General features: G+C 54.1%; 1 protein-coding gene across 2 annotated transcripts; it reads left to right on the top strand.

Annotated features, from left to right (window-relative positions):
* The first annotated feature begins 430 nt into the window (after positions 1 to 430).
* Positions 431 to 15719, top strand: CLSTN3 (calsyntenin 3). Of its 2 annotated transcripts, XM_055808742.1 has the most exons (18): positions 431 to 612; positions 3400 to 3522; positions 4467 to 4662; positions 5141 to 5349; positions 5644 to 5793; positions 6449 to 6634; positions 7103 to 7372; positions 7668 to 7780; positions 7860 to 8022; positions 9123 to 9179; positions 9977 to 10134; positions 10317 to 10465; positions 10937 to 11163; positions 12237 to 12407; positions 13002 to 13147; positions 13279 to 13414; positions 14717 to 14934; positions 15019 to 15719. In XM_055808742.1, the coding sequence occupies exons 1-18, from the start codon at positions 432 to 434 to the stop codon at positions 15184 to 15186; spliced, it is 3021 nt and encodes a 1006-aa protein (XP_055664717.1). In that variant the 5' UTR covers position 431; the 3' UTR covers positions 15187 to 15719. The 2 variants fall into 2 exon arrangements, with proteins under 2 accessions (XP_055664717.1, XP_055664718.1); XM_055808743.1 differs by lacking the exon at positions 9123 to 9179.
* Positions 15720 to 15749: the final 30 nt, after the last annotated feature.

The following is a 15749-nucleotide window of genomic DNA, read 5'->3' on the forward strand; positions in this document are numbered from 1 at the left end:
CCTCCCTTCCCTCTCGAAGCCCCCAGGCCCAGCACGGCCAGGCGCCCCCAGCCCTCGGCCCGCTCCCTGCCCTGGCCGGGTTGCAGTGAGAGGGAAAACAGCGGCTGCACCGCGCCGTCCCGCTCCGCAGCGCTCCGCACCGTCCCGCATCACAGCACACCGCTCCGCGCCGCACCCCTGCACCCCCTCGCCCCGCCCTGCCCTGCAGCACACTGCACCTCAGCCCCGCACGGCCCGGCACCCCCGCCCCGCCCTGCACCCCCGCTCCGCAGCTCCGTCCCATCGCCTGGCCCCGCCCCGCCCCACCCAACCCTCTCCCCCGGCTCCGCCCCTCCCGGCCCCGCCCCGCGCCCCCCCCCCCGCCGCACCTGGCGCGGCGGCCCCTCCCATTGGCTGCCGACCCCCGCGGCCCCCGCCGCGCCCGTGACGTCATGCTGCAGTGGCGGGGCGGGGCCGGGCCGGGCGCGGGCGGGTGCGGGCCGGGTGCGGGAGCGGGGCCGCGGGCCGGGCTGCAACCCGCTGCCGCCATGGGCGCCCCTCGGCCCCGCGCCGCCGTCCTGCTCCCTCTGCTCTGCCTCTGCGCCGCGCTGCCCGGCGGCGCCTCCAACAAAGGTGAGCGGCGAGCACGGCCCGGCACGGCGAGGCCCCGGGGCGGGGGGCTGAGGCGCGGTCTGCCCGCGGCGCTCCGCTCTGCCCCCTGCCCGCTGCTGCCGGGCACCCCGCGTCCCCGCCGGCTCCGGATTTTTCCGCCTCTTCGGGCTTCCGCATCCCACCGCATCTCACCCTGTCCCGCCGCATCCCACCGCATCCCACAGCACCCCACCCTGCCCCATCCCGCCGCATCCCGCTCCACCCCACTGCATCCCGCTGCGTCCCACCCCATCTCACCGCATCCCACCCTGCCCCATCCCACCGCATCCCATCCCACCCCACCGCACCCTGCCATGTCGCACCCTGTCCCACCGCATCCCACCCTGCCCCATCCCATCCCACCCCATCCCACCCCATCCCATCCCATTTCATCTCCCTACTTTCTCCCTTGGTCTCCTGCAGCTGCTTTTCCTCCATTCCTCCTTCTCCTTCTAGCATTCCCCTCGTGTTTCCCCTTTCCCACCCGCTCGCCTTGCTTTTGTTTCTGTCGCCGTGGTGTGGATCCAGCTTTCCCTCCCTTGCGTGTGCACAGAGAATGTGTTGCTTCTCCAGCCACCTCCAACACACGTCCCCCACCTCCATCTTCCAATTCCTGCTCATCCATCCACAATCTGTCAATAGGAATTACGCCGTTACGCAGTAACAATGCAGGTTGCTTATATAAAACAGTATTTTATGTGCTAAATACGTAAACCCCCCCCCAACCCTAACGCTACAGTTGTGACGCCCTGAATGCAGATGTTCTCTGAAGCCGCAGGGCGATGGGCAGAGCTGGTTTCCAGGCCTATGGCTGTAGAGGCAGGTGTGAGGGGAGTCAGTGCGTCAATAACCCAGCAGCGTGGGAGAAAGTGAGAAGATCCAGGAGGCTGGGGTCAGTGGGAATGCGGCACCTTGGGGTGCTCACCAGGCTGTGGGGTGGGCACCGCGTTCTGCGGTGCTGGCGTTGGCAGGGGCGTTCATTTGTGTCACTCTGGTGCTGGGGCCCTGTGGCAAGGTGAGGCCCCTTGTGCTCTGGATTTTCTCTCTCTGTGAATTTACACCCTGAAACCTCTACCCACCTTTGGCAAATTATTTCAAATTGATGGGAGCTTTCTCGAAGCTGGCAGGAGTCTGTATTCTAAAAATATTCCCCAAATGTTTTTCTGATCTCTAGGAACTCATTTCCCGAGAGATCGGGTTGGTTATTCCCAAGTTGCAGGTGGATGCAGCGAAGGATTTCTCCCTTTGCCACCAGCTTGTTACCCCAGCAACAGGGCACACCGGGCGTCTGTAGCTGTGGGCCCCCACCTCGGGGATGCACGGACCAGAGCCATTGCAGAGCGGAATCTGGTGGGGGCCGTGGAGGGCTGGGGTGAAACATGGGCACATGCACACAGGGAGGATTCCACCTGCATACTGAGCAGCACGGATGTTCCTCTGGATTCCCTGCGCAATGCTCTATAATCCCAATCGATAGGATGAGGGAGAAATGCCACCCCACGCTCCTTGCCACTACGCCAGGCTGGGTCTACCCACTCTGCCCTGGTGCATCCCCGCTCTGTCCTGCCGCCCTGCCCGCTGGTCCCCTACCCAGCTCCAGCCGCACCCCCGTCCCCATTTGCAGGAGTGCTTGTGGTAAGGGACACAGTCCCTTTGGGGTCAACGCATCATACCATGCCAGTATCTTCAGAGCATACTGTGCTGCAGAAGAATTTGCATACTGGGAGTAGTGCCCTTGAGGGGAGGGCTGCATCTCCTGCTCCCCATCAGCCCAAGCCATCTCTGCTCAGAGCATTGCTTGGTCGTAATAAATCTTGGTCTCCAGGGGGCTGGAGAGTGGGGGATTATCTGGGAATAGGGGTTGTAACTAGGCCATGTAATATAATCTCTGAGGCTCATTTGGCAGGGAGTGGGCATGGGGGAGGGGTTTTTAATTTGTAATGATTTTTATTCTCTCCCCCCTCTTCTCCTCTCCCCTTCCCCCCCCACCCCCACCCCTTTATTTCTCCCTTTCCCTGCCCCGGAGCCTGTGCGATAAAGATTAATTTGCTATTTCTGGGCCTGTGACATTTTTGAGAGCCTCCTGCTGGCTGCTGCCTTCATGCCAAGCCTGGCTGGGCTCCAGCCCACGGGATTAGCAAGGAGGGGCCAAAGGAATATGGTACTCGCCATGGAGTGGGGAAGGAAGGAGCAAGGGGGCTCTCAGAGCAGGTTGTTATAGGCGTAGGATGCCAGGCTGCAAGTGTACCTGAGTGCATGCGTGTGGTCCCTGGGCCTCAGTCCAGAGGGTACAAGGTGTAAGTGATCATGGCTGTGTGCAAGTCTTGCCCCCCCCGGGGACACCCCAAGGGAAAGTGTATCCTGGAACTTCTAATTATGGCTTCAATGAGCTAAAGGATTTAGTGTTTGCAACGTGTTTCCAGAATCAGGCTACTTCTGCCTCTTGATTTCATTATATTTTTTTTAACTGCTCCAGCTTTCCTGGGCACTCAGGTGCCTCTCCACATATGTCTAGTAAGATGAGGAGTAATATGTAATGAGGAGGCCAGAAGGAACACATTGTTTCTGATGAGATCTCCTGAAAGCCATGTAGAGTGGAACTAAAGAAAGATAACTTCTTCCTAGCCTATTGTAGACTTACTTTCAGCAAAGGTGGGGAGGTGTGGTTGTTACCTGCCACTGGTTGATATTCTGGTCTTTTTCTACTGAATCTGTCACTGATGGCTAATACATTCCTGTGCTCCATGCCTTACCCGAAACCCACCTCAGCAAACAAGCACAAACCCTGGATCGAAGCTGAGTATCAGGGCATTGTCATGGAGAACGACAACACAGTCCTGCTCAACCCACCGCTCTTTGCACTGGACAAGGACGCGCCGCTGCGCTACGCAGGTAGGTGGGCAGCAGCCCTGCAAGGCTGGGGGGCAGGGGGGGCCTTCTGAAGAGGCAGAGGCAGGGACATGTTCACCTCTGTGCTGGGTTCCAGCTCTCTCCAGGAAACGATCCCCTCCGAAGCTTGCTCCAGAGGAGCTCCCCAGCCAAGTCTAGAGGTGGTTTGGGCACAGCTTGATTTAGGATGCTGTGAGCCGTTTCCCTCAGGGAGAGAAACTGAGGGTGGAGCCAGCTACTTTTTGACGCAGTTCTGCTGTTTCCAAAGATCACATGCACAGCTCTGTGTGTCTGTGAGCGCCAGAGAAAGCTGGTAGGGCACGCTGTGTTGGCAGGGCCGCATCTCCTCGCAGTAAGCACAACGCCCTGTAACCATGGAAGAGGCTTTGTGAGGGTTGTATTCCTGGTGCTGGCTTAGGCCGTGCTTGGAGCTTCCTCATTGCCTCTTCCCTCGGCCCTGGGAGAGGAAACGTGGTCCCTGTGAGCTGAACTTTGGGATTCAGGCCTGCCGCTCCACGTGCTGCGCACATCCTGCCCGGGGGGGGGTGCTGAGGCACCGCGCATCCCCGTGCTCTGGCTGCCTGCAGTGTGTGGCCTCCTGCCTCCCCGGGGCATGCAGAGGAGAAGTAAGGTGCTCCCTCAGCGCTGTGCCCGTGTGGCACGAGTAAACCACCTCGAGCCTTGCCACCTCTGTCTCTCGGTGCTGGTCGGGGCTCCTGGCTGTGGGAGCGGTCCCCAGCAGAGGGCAATCCGGACCACTGATGGCACTGGGAGGTGGCCGGAGGGACCCCTGGGAGCCACAGCCTGCTGGAAACGGTGGCACTGGGGGCAAAAGGGGAACGTCAGCCTGGGAGGAAGAAAATATGGGAGAGGGAAGCCAGGGGGCACAAGGCACAGTCCTCAGGTCTTTTCTTTCTCCCCTTTCTCTCTGCCTTCGTGGGTGCCAGGTGAAATCTGTGGCTTCAGGATCCATGGGGCAGGGGTGCCTTTTGAAGCCGTGATCCTGGACAAAGCTACAGGCGAGGGGCTGATCCGGGCCAAGGAGCCAGTGGACTGTGAAGCACACAAGGAGCACACGTTCACCATCCAGGCTTATGACTGTGGAGAGGGACCTGATGGAGCAAATACCAAGAAATCACACAAGTAAGTCCCTGTGGTCATTGCCGCATGATATAAAATGCGATCTGACACAGAAACACAAACAAAAATTGCTGTGGAAACGCTTCCTTTAGCCAGAAGTATTTTTCCCTAGCCTTGATACTGTAACTCAACATGTTAATAAAACCCAAAGAGAAACATTCACTGACTGAGTCATAGGAGTGACTGCACTGGAGAGGAGGGCTGGTTGGCAGCTGTGTCTAAGGACTGTTGCTGCATATGGGCAGGAGATCCGGATTACTTTATCATTTCTTTTGCTCTTCCTCTGGGGTGGGAAACCATTGCCCACATCCCTGCATGCCAGCATTGCTGCATTGAAACCCAAGGTTTCTTTCCTTGTCCTTGCTTTTGATGGCTGAAAATCAGGCTGGTGCACTTTGGGGGAGTGACTTACACTGACATTTAGGTGGTGTAATGGCCCCTTATCAGCTGAGCAGTTCTTACTGATGACTTTCTGCATCAGGGCCACAGTGCACGTTCGAGTAAACGATGTGAACGAGTTTGCTCCTGTCTTTGTGGAAAAGCTGTATCGAGTGGCAGTGACTGAGGGAAAGCTGTACGACCGCATCTTGCGTGTGGAGGCCATTGATGGAGACTGCTCGCCACAGTACAGCCAGATCTGCTACTATGAGATTCTCACCCCCAACATTCCCTTTCTGATTGACAATGATGGTAAGAAGCATGTCACCCCCCGGCTCCTGCTCTGCTCCCTCTCCGCCAGTCCCATTTGCTGGCAGAGCTGTGCTATATGAATTTTCTAGCACTGCTGACCTCTCTCTGCTGGTGCAGAGATGCAGCAGCCATTTTGTGGGATGCTGTAGCTTGTTACAGAGCGGCAATGTGGGGGCATGACTCAACCCCTTCTTGGTTGTTTTTGTAGTGGATCAAAAATAAGTGATTTCTAGATGGAACATCTTTGAGGAAACTGTCTTTCCTCTCCCTTGATGTCTTTGCTTTGCTAACTAGGGAACATCGAGAACACAGAGAAGCTGCAGTACAGTGGGGATCATCTCTACAAATTCACAGTGACAGCCTATGACTGTGGAAAGAAGCGAGCTTCTGATGATGCAGAAGTGGAAATCCAGGTGAAACCCACCTGCAAGCCCAGCTGGCAGGGTATGACACCTCCAAACACAGCTAGGTCTTCCCTTTGCTTTTGCTGAACTGCTGCTCGGTCCTCCTCATGGCGAACGTTTGTATATAAACGTACAGATCTGTATGTCCATCTATATGGTTCAGTTCTGGCACCAGCCCATCAGTCCCATCTGAGGGGATGCAGCAGGCATCTATCTAAGTCTGTTGCAAAGTCACTGAAAGACAAACACTGGAAAATTATTCCTTGGATTACTGTGAACTACTATGTATTTGATAAGGCTCATAGGACTATATTCAACGTAGATTGTTATTGGGGCTGCTCATCTTGAGAATATTTGGCTTTTCCAGTGGTGTTGTACGCCTACAGGTTCACCTGTAGAATGAAGGGGAAATCCACACAACTAAATGTCTGCTCTGCCTGATAAGAAGGGTTGACAATCCAAGGAGTGATGCTCCACTGCTGCTAGCTGTAGAAAATGAGAATTTGGACTTGGTGCTTCTAGGAAATCTTCCGTTGCACTGATGCCAGCTGCGTAATGTTGTCTTGTCAGTGTGGAAAGGGCCAAAAATCTCTGTTTCTGGGCTAGTCCATGGATGCCACTTGTGTGTGTGCCAAATGTTCTGGCCTTGGGTCCTTGGCAGGACCTAGCCCCTCTCTTTGGCTCTTCTTCATTAGGTTGGAACAAGAGGATTGAGTACACACCGGGTGCAGGCAGCCTCGCACTGTTCCCCAGCATTCACCTGGAGACCTGCGACGAGCCCCTCTGGAACATCCAGGCCACGGTGGAGCTGCAGACCAACCATGTGGCCAAGGGCTGCGACCGGGATAACTACTCTGAGAAGTCACTACGCAAACTCTGTGGTGAATTGGTTCTTTCCTGGGCTGAGGGCAGCTGTGGCACAGCTAAACCATGCCTCTAGGCACCCTTCCCCTGGAGGGGTTCCCAGCGGTAGCTAAGGGATTCACACAGCAGGGGTGCTAGGGGACCTGTTCCTTGCATCTGCTGTGGTCAGCAGGGCTGGGAGGGCACCTGGCTCATGTGCTGCATTGAGGGGCAGTGAGCACCCTGCCTGTGCTCCCTGTGCCTTCCTTGCTGGGAAAGCAGAGGTTTCTGTGCATTGCCCCAGCCCACAGTCTATGGGACTTCTCTAGCACAGACGGAAAAGTCACCAACCTTCTCCAGACAGAAGGGCTGTAGGCAACTCGTCCTCTCCCTGGGCTCTGGGGTGTCACAATGAGCCCTCCAGCACCCTCTTGGTCTGTTCTCCAGTTCTCAGTTCCCTATTCTCCTGTTCTGCTGACATTCCTGATGTCTTCCCTTCTTGGTAGGTGCTGCCTCGGGAGAGATTGACCTGCTGCCCGTGCCTGGCCCCATGGCGAACTGGACCGCGCGGCTCTCGGTGCACTACAGCCAGGACAGCAGCCTCATCTACTGGTTTAACGGCAGCCAGGCTGCCCAAGTGCCCATGGTGAATGGGCCCAATGCCCACGAGGGGCTGAGTGACCACTTCACCCTGTCTTTGTGGATGAAGCACGCCGTGGTGCCCAGCAAAGGCAGGCGGGAAGAGGAGACAGTGATCTGCAGCACAGTGCAGAGCGGTGAGATGCTTTTCCCGGAGTGATGCTTCTGCCCACTGCCTCCGACTTGTTAAAGGGGGTTGTCCCTGCAGGGGGAGATCTCTGGTGTCCCACGGCAGGACCTGGGCAGGGGTCCCTCCTTAGGAACACAGCTTCGGGTGTCACTTCTGGGAGCGGCCAAGCCGCTGGAGCCTGCGGGGCAAGCACCAGGCGTGCAGGCTAGCCCATGCTTCTGGGCTCTGGCTCCGAGGTGCAGGGGTGCAGTGCATGGCCCCTCTGGGCTGTGGTGGGTGACCCCTGTGCTTGCCCTCGGCAGAGGATGGCTACTCGCATTACTCTCTGACTGTGCACGGCTGCCGGATTGCTTTCCTCTACTGGCCACTGCTGGAAAGTGCTAGGCCTGTGAAATTCCTCTGGAAGCTCGAGCAGGTGAGGAAAGCGTCTGTCTCCTCCTGTGTCCCTTCTCTTTCTGCCCTTGGCTGACCCCTTTGGCTGCTGCCTGCCGCAGGTCTGCGATGATGAATGGCACCACTATGCCCTCAACCTGGAGTTCCCCACCGTCACGCTCTACGTGGATGGCGTCTCCTATGACCCTGCCCTCATCCACGACAATGGCCTCATCCACCCACCACGGCAGGAGCCCTCACTCATGATCGGAGCCTGCTGGAGCGGTGAGTGCCTGCACCCTCACCCACACGGGAAACGGAGGCATGGAGGGAGAGCCAGAAGAGGTGAAAGAACCACCACCCAATACTGAACAGTGCAAACTGCACTGCAGCCCTCTTGCCTTCTTGGCACTGATGCCAGCATGGCTCCTTCCTTCCTCGCACACCAAGCCAGCAGGCCATGGAAGCGATAGCTCAGGGACAAGCGGCACTGGCAGCTTCGTGCCCACAGCAGTAGAACATGCGATGGACGCTGCCATAGCAGGCAGTGTCAGTGCAGTTGAAACTCTGCACCTCGTTCAGGTGTTGGTGTTTCTGTCAGCGCTTTTCACTAGAAAGCAGGCGGTACTGTTTGTGCTGCCGGGTGTACCAAAGGGGATTTCTGTGTCTTGAAGGTCCATATGAAGAAATCACAAATCCTTCTGTAGAGGAATTGGGTTGGAGGACAAAGATCAAGTTAGGAGTGTAGTTAAGCCACTACCAGATTAAAACCTGTTCTGTGGAGATGTAAATCCTCATTTCCCTGGTCTTTCAGTTCTCCTGCAAGACTGAAGCAGGACAGAACTAGAAGAATCTGCCTGTCGCTTGCCTTCGCTCCAGCAGAATTTTCTAGCAAGATCAGATCTTTACTGTTGTACTGCTTCTTCCAGGTCAGGGACCCTTCCACAGCTCTGTGCTCTCGACTGGCCTTTTGCAACCAACAAATGTTAACCAGCATGGGACACCTTTGTGAAACCGTCAGTTTCAAAGGGGTGTTGAGAACGTGGCTTGTTGTGAACATGGGTAGGAGCATGTTCCATAAATGGAAATCAATTAATTCCCCAAACAGCTATCATTGGGAAAGGAGGAGCAAACAGCCCAACTACACTTTCTCCCTTGTAGCAGTTATTCATCCTGGAGTCTCACCACCCCCTCCACGGGGGCACTCAGCCCTCTTTCATGTGTGATGGGCTGGCTTTAGGGCTGAAGGGTGCACTGCTGGGCACATGAGCCCAGACCTGATCTTTCGGACTGGCCAAGGCAGGCACTTGTACAGGCACTTGCCTGACCCTGTAACTACCCCTTCCCAATGCCTTACTGCTCATCTGAATGCTCTCCTTTTGCAGAGGAGAAAACCAAAGAGAAAATCAAAGGAAGCGAGAACTCTACTGATGCTGTACAAGGTAGGGAGAAGAGAGAAGACGATTCTCTTCCCCTCTTCATTGTGCATGACTATCACTTCTTGCATGGTGCCTTCCTCGTGCAGCTCCCCTGCTCCCGTCCTGCCACCTCCCCCCATCTTGGGAGGAAAGCCCTTATGTGGGAGATTGGTCCTTGGCACCTTGATATCTGTGGAGCATGAGAAGGCTGATAGGAGGACTACAGCCTGCTTTGAGAGATGGAGTCTGCTTTTTGTGTGGAGAAACAGTCCTCATGCCTGATCATTAAAGTTGGTCTCTGAAGAACACAATAGCCATTAGAGACATCAGGAGATGTCACCTCATCCCTGACTGTCTATGGAACATACAGTTTCTTTTAAAAGCCCTCACAGGAAGCAGAGTAAGAAGGGGACAAGAAATTGTTTCCATCTGGCATTCAGCAGTTTTGCAGAAACTTCTCTACGCTACCCACTGTTCACTGCCCTAGTCTTCCCATTGGTCTGTCCTTCTCACCTTCCCCCATCTAGAATCCAACAAATTGTCATCTTTTTACTTCAGCATCCCCCGTCTTCTTGTCTTTGCTTTTCCATGTCCTGTGCACCCTTCTGTCTCTTTCTGTGTCCTTTAACATCTGTACGTCCCTCACACTGTTGCTTTTGTCGTCTTTGTCTTTTCCATGTCTACTTTTCCTGCCCCATGCACCCCTCTGCTTCCCTCTACCTCCCGTAACATCTGTGTGTCCCTCACACTGTTGCTTTTATTGGTTTTGCACTCTTCCTCGCTGTGTCTCTCACACCCTCCACCTCCCATGTTTCCCTCAGGAGACCCTCTGTCGATACACCACTACTTCCATGGTTACTTGGCTGGCTTCACTGTGCGCCCTGGTAGCTTGGAGAGCCGGGAGGTTATTGAATGCCTGTATGCCTGCCGTGAGGGGCTTGATTACAGTGACTTCGACAGTCTGGGCAAAGGGATGAAGGTATGCCCATCTGCCCAGCTTGCATGGGTCTCCTCCACCCTCCTCCCCAGCCTTGCTTCCCAGGACTTTGCCTGCTCCCCCACCTTGGACAACTCCCCACCTTTCTCCTTTGCATCTCTGTTAGCCTGAACTCTTGACATTTGCCAAGGAGTCCTGAGTATTTTCTTCTCTTCCACCTCTAGGTTCATGTGAACCCCTCTCAGTCCCTGCTCACCTTGGAGGGTGACGATGTGGAAACCTTCAACCACGCAATCCAGCATGTGGCCTACATGAATTCACTGCGCTTTGCTACCCCTGGGGTCCGGCCACTCAGGCTCACCACTACCGTCAAGTAAGTGGACAAAGTAGCACCTCTGGCCAAGTGTAGCCAGCAGGTTGCCTCTCTTTTGAATGGAATTGCACTCCTTCACCTTCTATTTTAATTCTAGTGGATGGTCTCGAAATGGGTTGAAGTCTTGCTGAAAACATCACATCCCGTACCCAGATAACACTGGGTCCTGGTGTCTGTGCGGGTGGCAGAACTTCCACCTTCCCACCTGCTGTTCCAGGCACGTGGGCTGGCTTTCTCTGTGATGTGTGGATGTGACCAAGCTACCTGAAAGCTGATGATGTCATTCCTACCACTGTCTTTGTAGGGAAGGCATTCCTTCCCTGTCTCGCACAGCAGGTTATAGGGAAGCTTTAGGAAGACTACCAGAGAAAGGCTATTCTCTTTGCTGGCAGTAACGGGCAGGAGGTGTTCTTTCATGGTGTTGCTGGTGGAAGCTTGGGCCAACTGATGCTTTCTACTGCTCTCCTTCAGGTGTTTCAGTGAAGAGTCCTGTGTCTCCATTCCTGATGTGGAAGGTTATGTTGTGGTGCTACAGCCGGATGCCCCCCAGATCCTATTGAGTGGCAACACCCACTTTGCTCATCCTGCATCAGACTTTGAGGCTCCAGATGGGGTCCCCCTGTTCCCCAACCTCCAGATCACCTGCTCTATTTCTCACCAGGTGGAGGCCAAGAAGGATGAGAACTGGCACAGTACTGGTGAGTGGAGCACAGGGTGAGGTGTGAGAGACAAACTGGAAGGACCTACACAAGCTGCTGTCCTGCAGAGGAAGTAGAGCCCCTTGTTACACCTAAAATAGAGAGTTTAAAAATATAGTAGCACGGCACATTGTCTATCAATATGTAGGCTAATCAGTTCTTATCCCTTTCTGCTCCTCCCTGTATTTTTTCTATCTACCGGGTTCCTTTGCCTCATTCTCTCCTCCTTTCCCAGGCTGCTTATTCCTAATCCCTTTCACATTTTACCTACATTTCCCTTTATTGAATTCAGCACGGGCTGGATGTCCTGCCTGCTACCCTCTCCACTCTTGCACTTACTCAGTCTCCTCCTGCTTCTTGCTCTCCTGCTTTCCTCATTTGTTGCATCCTCCCGTCTCCTCCTGCATCACTTATTCCCATGAATTCTCCAGTCAGTTTCCTCACACCCTATAATATCTTGTCCCTCTGTTTTTCTCCATCATTCTCAGACTATTTCCCTGCACTTTGTGCTTTACATGTCCTTTCAATTCTTTCATCTCTCCTCTGGTAATGGATTTTTTTGCTCAGTTTTCTGTTTAGCAGCTTTGCCTTTCCTCCTGTGATGGTTACGTTGATGTTAGCCCTGCTGAAAGCAGGTAGCTGTTGAATGTGGTTGCCATTTTAAAGAAGGTACAATCTCAGCCGTGGTAACTAGCAGTCCCGAGACAGGGGAAATCTTTCAAAAGCACTCAGGGTCTGGGAACGTGTGATAGGATTGTTCCTAATTTGCACATTGTCACTGTCAACAGAGTCCTTACAGCCAAGATGTGTTATCATGAACCAGTCTGATAATATGTTGTTCCAAAATAAAGTGACTTTATTATGTGCATAAATAATGTCGTTAGAACCAGCGAACTCCTCCAACAAGTAATTAGGCTGACAGCAATTTTACTCAAGGTCAGTGCTAGCCAGAGAAAAGTCATTAGGTATGATGTGAACATTTTTAAGTAAGTGGGTACCACTCTGAGTAACTCCTGCCTTCACTGATGGCTGGCTGGCTTTCTGGCCCTGTTTTCTTCCTGCTTGCGCCCCAGTGACAGACACCCGAATGTCGGATGAGATTGTGCACAACCTGGACGGCTGCGAGATCTCGCTGGTAGGAGATGACTTGGACCCAGAGAGGGAGTATCTGCTGCTGGATGGGGCTCTGCTGCAGCAGCGGGGCCTGGAGCTTGCGAACACCTCTGCCTACCTGGCCATCACTGGTATGTCCCTCCTGGCCACAGCTGACCATGCCAGCGGCCCCTCCGGCAGCGCTGGGAGAAGCACGTAGCCCGACGTTAGTGATGCATTGGTGTACTTTGCGAGCCTCTGCGATGTAACCGTCTGTCAAATTCCTGGCTTTGGGAAGTCCCATGCCATTTTCTTGGGGACAGGGCTGCTCGTCCAGCACATGGTGCTAGGGCATGGTGTCCGAGCCCTCACCCAGGCTTGTGTCACCCCTCCTGACTTACTCCCTGGGGTCTGGTGGTCTTGGGTGCCAGCGGCAGTTTACAGGACACAACTGGGGAACGGCACGTCCCACAGGTTGTGGACCGGTACAACGCTATTGTCCTCTCCAGAATTTAACAGGGCTGTTGCTCTTAATCCTTCCTTCCCTTCGCCTTGTTTAGCAATGCAAGCAGGGATTTCATCAGGCCCTTTGCAGCCAGCTCCATTTCTGCTCCCTTCCTAAAATTAATGAACCCAACATTGCCTTGGATTCCTCTGTAGCTCCTGGTTGCTATGAGGTTACGATGCCAGATGACTCTGGAGCAGGAGCTTCCTCACCCCACACCAACTCTCTCTTCTTGTCTCAGGCGTGGAGAGCATTGCAGTTTATGAGGAAATACTACGCCAAGTCTCGTACCACATCAGCCATGGTGCTGCTCTTTATGAAAGGAAGTTTCACCTGTCCTGCACTGAGATGAACGGACGCTACTCCAGCAATGAGTTTACTGTTGAGGTACAAGAGCAATGCATGCACATATGTGTACTTGTGCATGCATGGAGAGGACATGGTGGACGGGAACATGCACTGTGTGGAGTGTACCATGAACACAGGGCTGAGTCTCTCTTTGTCTGGTCTTTCTGCAGGTGAATGTCCTCCACAACATGAACCGAGCTGCTCACCCTAACCATATTCTGAGTTCCCAGCAGTTCATGCACCAAGGCCACCATTTACCCCCGGAGTTATCTGGGCACAGTTTGGCAAGCACCCGTAATAACCCAAGTACGTGACACTATCTTTTGAGTTTATTCCTTTAGGTCAGGGTGCCAATTTTCTGATATACTGGTGGAACCCACAGCAGAGGATTCCTTTCAGGCTCCCTGTACCCATGTTATTGAGTTCTCATCCTACTGCCCTGTCCCACTCGCCATTAGCAAACGACCTGCACTCTTGTGTCAAATTGTGTTTTAGAGCTTGGTACAACAATCCTCCTCTTTTGGTGTGTTGCTTTCTTGATGTAGAAGCAGTCTGAAATCTACACCTGAGAAGGTCTAAAAATAACAACCGTAAGCTGGTACGGTTTCATCCTGCACCTTGCAAAGGTGCTATGCAGGCTTGGGTAACATAATTTCAGAAAGAAGCTTCAAGAGCAGGAGAGAAACAAGAGAAACAAGACTGCCACCATCTTTAAAGAAAAAAGAAAAAAAAGAGATGGGACTGGGTGGTGGTCAGCAAGGCAGGTAAATGTAGGGGACGGCACCACACAGACAAAAGGAGGATTCTTGCCCCTGAAACAGAGGAGAGAGAAGCCTGAAAACTAGAGCTGAGCCTTGTTGGTCTGTGCTGGCAGCCCTGTGCCACAAGCATCGCGGGGCCGGCCGGCATGTGCTGGGCCAGCACCAGCCCAGCCTTTGCCTCTCCAGCCCTGCCCCATTGTGTAGGAGGAGGAAGAGCTGCCCCTGTGGCCCCCGGCAGCCCCAGCCAAACCCACGGGGGGCCTGGGTCGGTTCTGCAGGGAAGGGGGGTGTCTGGAGAGGTGAGGCTCAGCCTGCAGGCCTAGAGCAAACGGGTGGGAGTTGCGTAGGGGTCTTGGATGAATCTCAAGTTTTTTCCTGTGGAGAAACCAGGCTTTGACCATGGCATTAAGTAGATGGCCACCATAGCCCTCACCTCTGCCCCTGCTCAGACTTCTTTTGGCTCCCTTCTTTCTCTAGTGCTTGCACAGAAATCACACCCTCAAAAAGCATCCAAGTGCCCTTAGGGGCTCGCCCCAGCATGTTTCTCCCTCCTGTGCAGCGTATATCGGTGAGCTCTGTAGATAAAAGACGTGCAGTCTACAGGCCAGGATGGCACCAGAGGACACCCGAATGTAGGCATCTTGGAAAACCATGCAGGCCTCAAGTGAAGATGCAGCAGCTGAAGGCGGGAACTGCCTGTGCTCAGGGGAGCAGGAAAGTCAGGATATGTTCCTGCCTAGACCAGAAACTCCAAGCTCCACCCAGGAACCCCAGCTCCTGGTCAGGTTGGAAATGCATGTTACTGTGACAGACTCTAACCATGTCTTCTCATTTTCTTTCTCCAAAGTGGTCCCCAGTGCTGCCACTGTCATCATTGTGGTGTGTGTGGGTTTTCTGGCACTCATGGTGATCCTTGGCATCCTGCGCATCCATTCCCTCCACCGGCGGGGAGCAGGGCAAGAGGTTCCTGGGGCTGCCGAAGTTGGGCACATGAGCACTGGAGGCAAAGAGAGCGACATGTTCTGGGACGACTCAGCCCTCACCATCATAGTCAACCCCATGGAGGTGAGGAGCAGCCACTGTGTCTGGGGCTGGGCTGGCAGCTAGGTGGCCAGATCCTTCCCCTTACCCCATGTCTCACCACCCCAGTCCTACCAGAGCTGCCAGGAGAGAGCAGCAGAAAGCAGCGAAGGCAGAGCTAGCAAGGGCACGGAGGATGAAGATGACAGCACCGACTCGGAGACACCCGACTCCCCAGACAGCAATGACATGGATGACCGACACATCGGCAAAAGCGATGGCTCTCACCGCTACTAGGAGCTTTAAAACACCAGTCCAAGGGATCCCCCAGAAACATGGCTGGAAGGAAGAGGTGTCTAACTTCTTCCTTCCTCCACCGTGTACACATGCGCTCCTCCCTCAATCATCATTTCTGCCTCCCATGTTCCTTCATCTTCTGCCATTCCCATTGTGGACCTCCCCCACATTATTGACCCCCCATCTGGCTCTCTAGAAACATGTGTTAGGGCACTTGCACATGACAGTGGCACAGGTCAAACTGCGATGAGGAAGGAGGGGCTTGGAAAGAACAGGAATTTGGATGGAGGAGCCAGCCATAGGGCTCAGAGTGGGGTCTCACAACCCTCCCCAGATATTATATATATATATTGTATATTTTTTCAATGTTGTCGTTTGAGGTTTATTCTTGTTTCATGCAAAAAAAACCCGAACCCAAACCACTGCAGCTTGTGTCGCTTTGTAAAATTGTTGATACTCCTAAACTAAATGAATGAAGGTAAGAAGGATGAGGAAACAAAGTGGATTTTAAAATAAATGGATTTCAAATAAAATGTTCAGGGCTTCTGCAGTTTTTCACTACA

Source organism: Falco peregrinus, chromosome 6 (genome assembly GCF_023634155.1).
Source record: "Falco peregrinus isolate bFalPer1 chromosome 6, bFalPer1.pri, whole genome shotgun sequence".
NCBI lineage: Eukaryota > Metazoa > Chordata > Aves > Falconiformes > Falconidae > Falco > Falco peregrinus.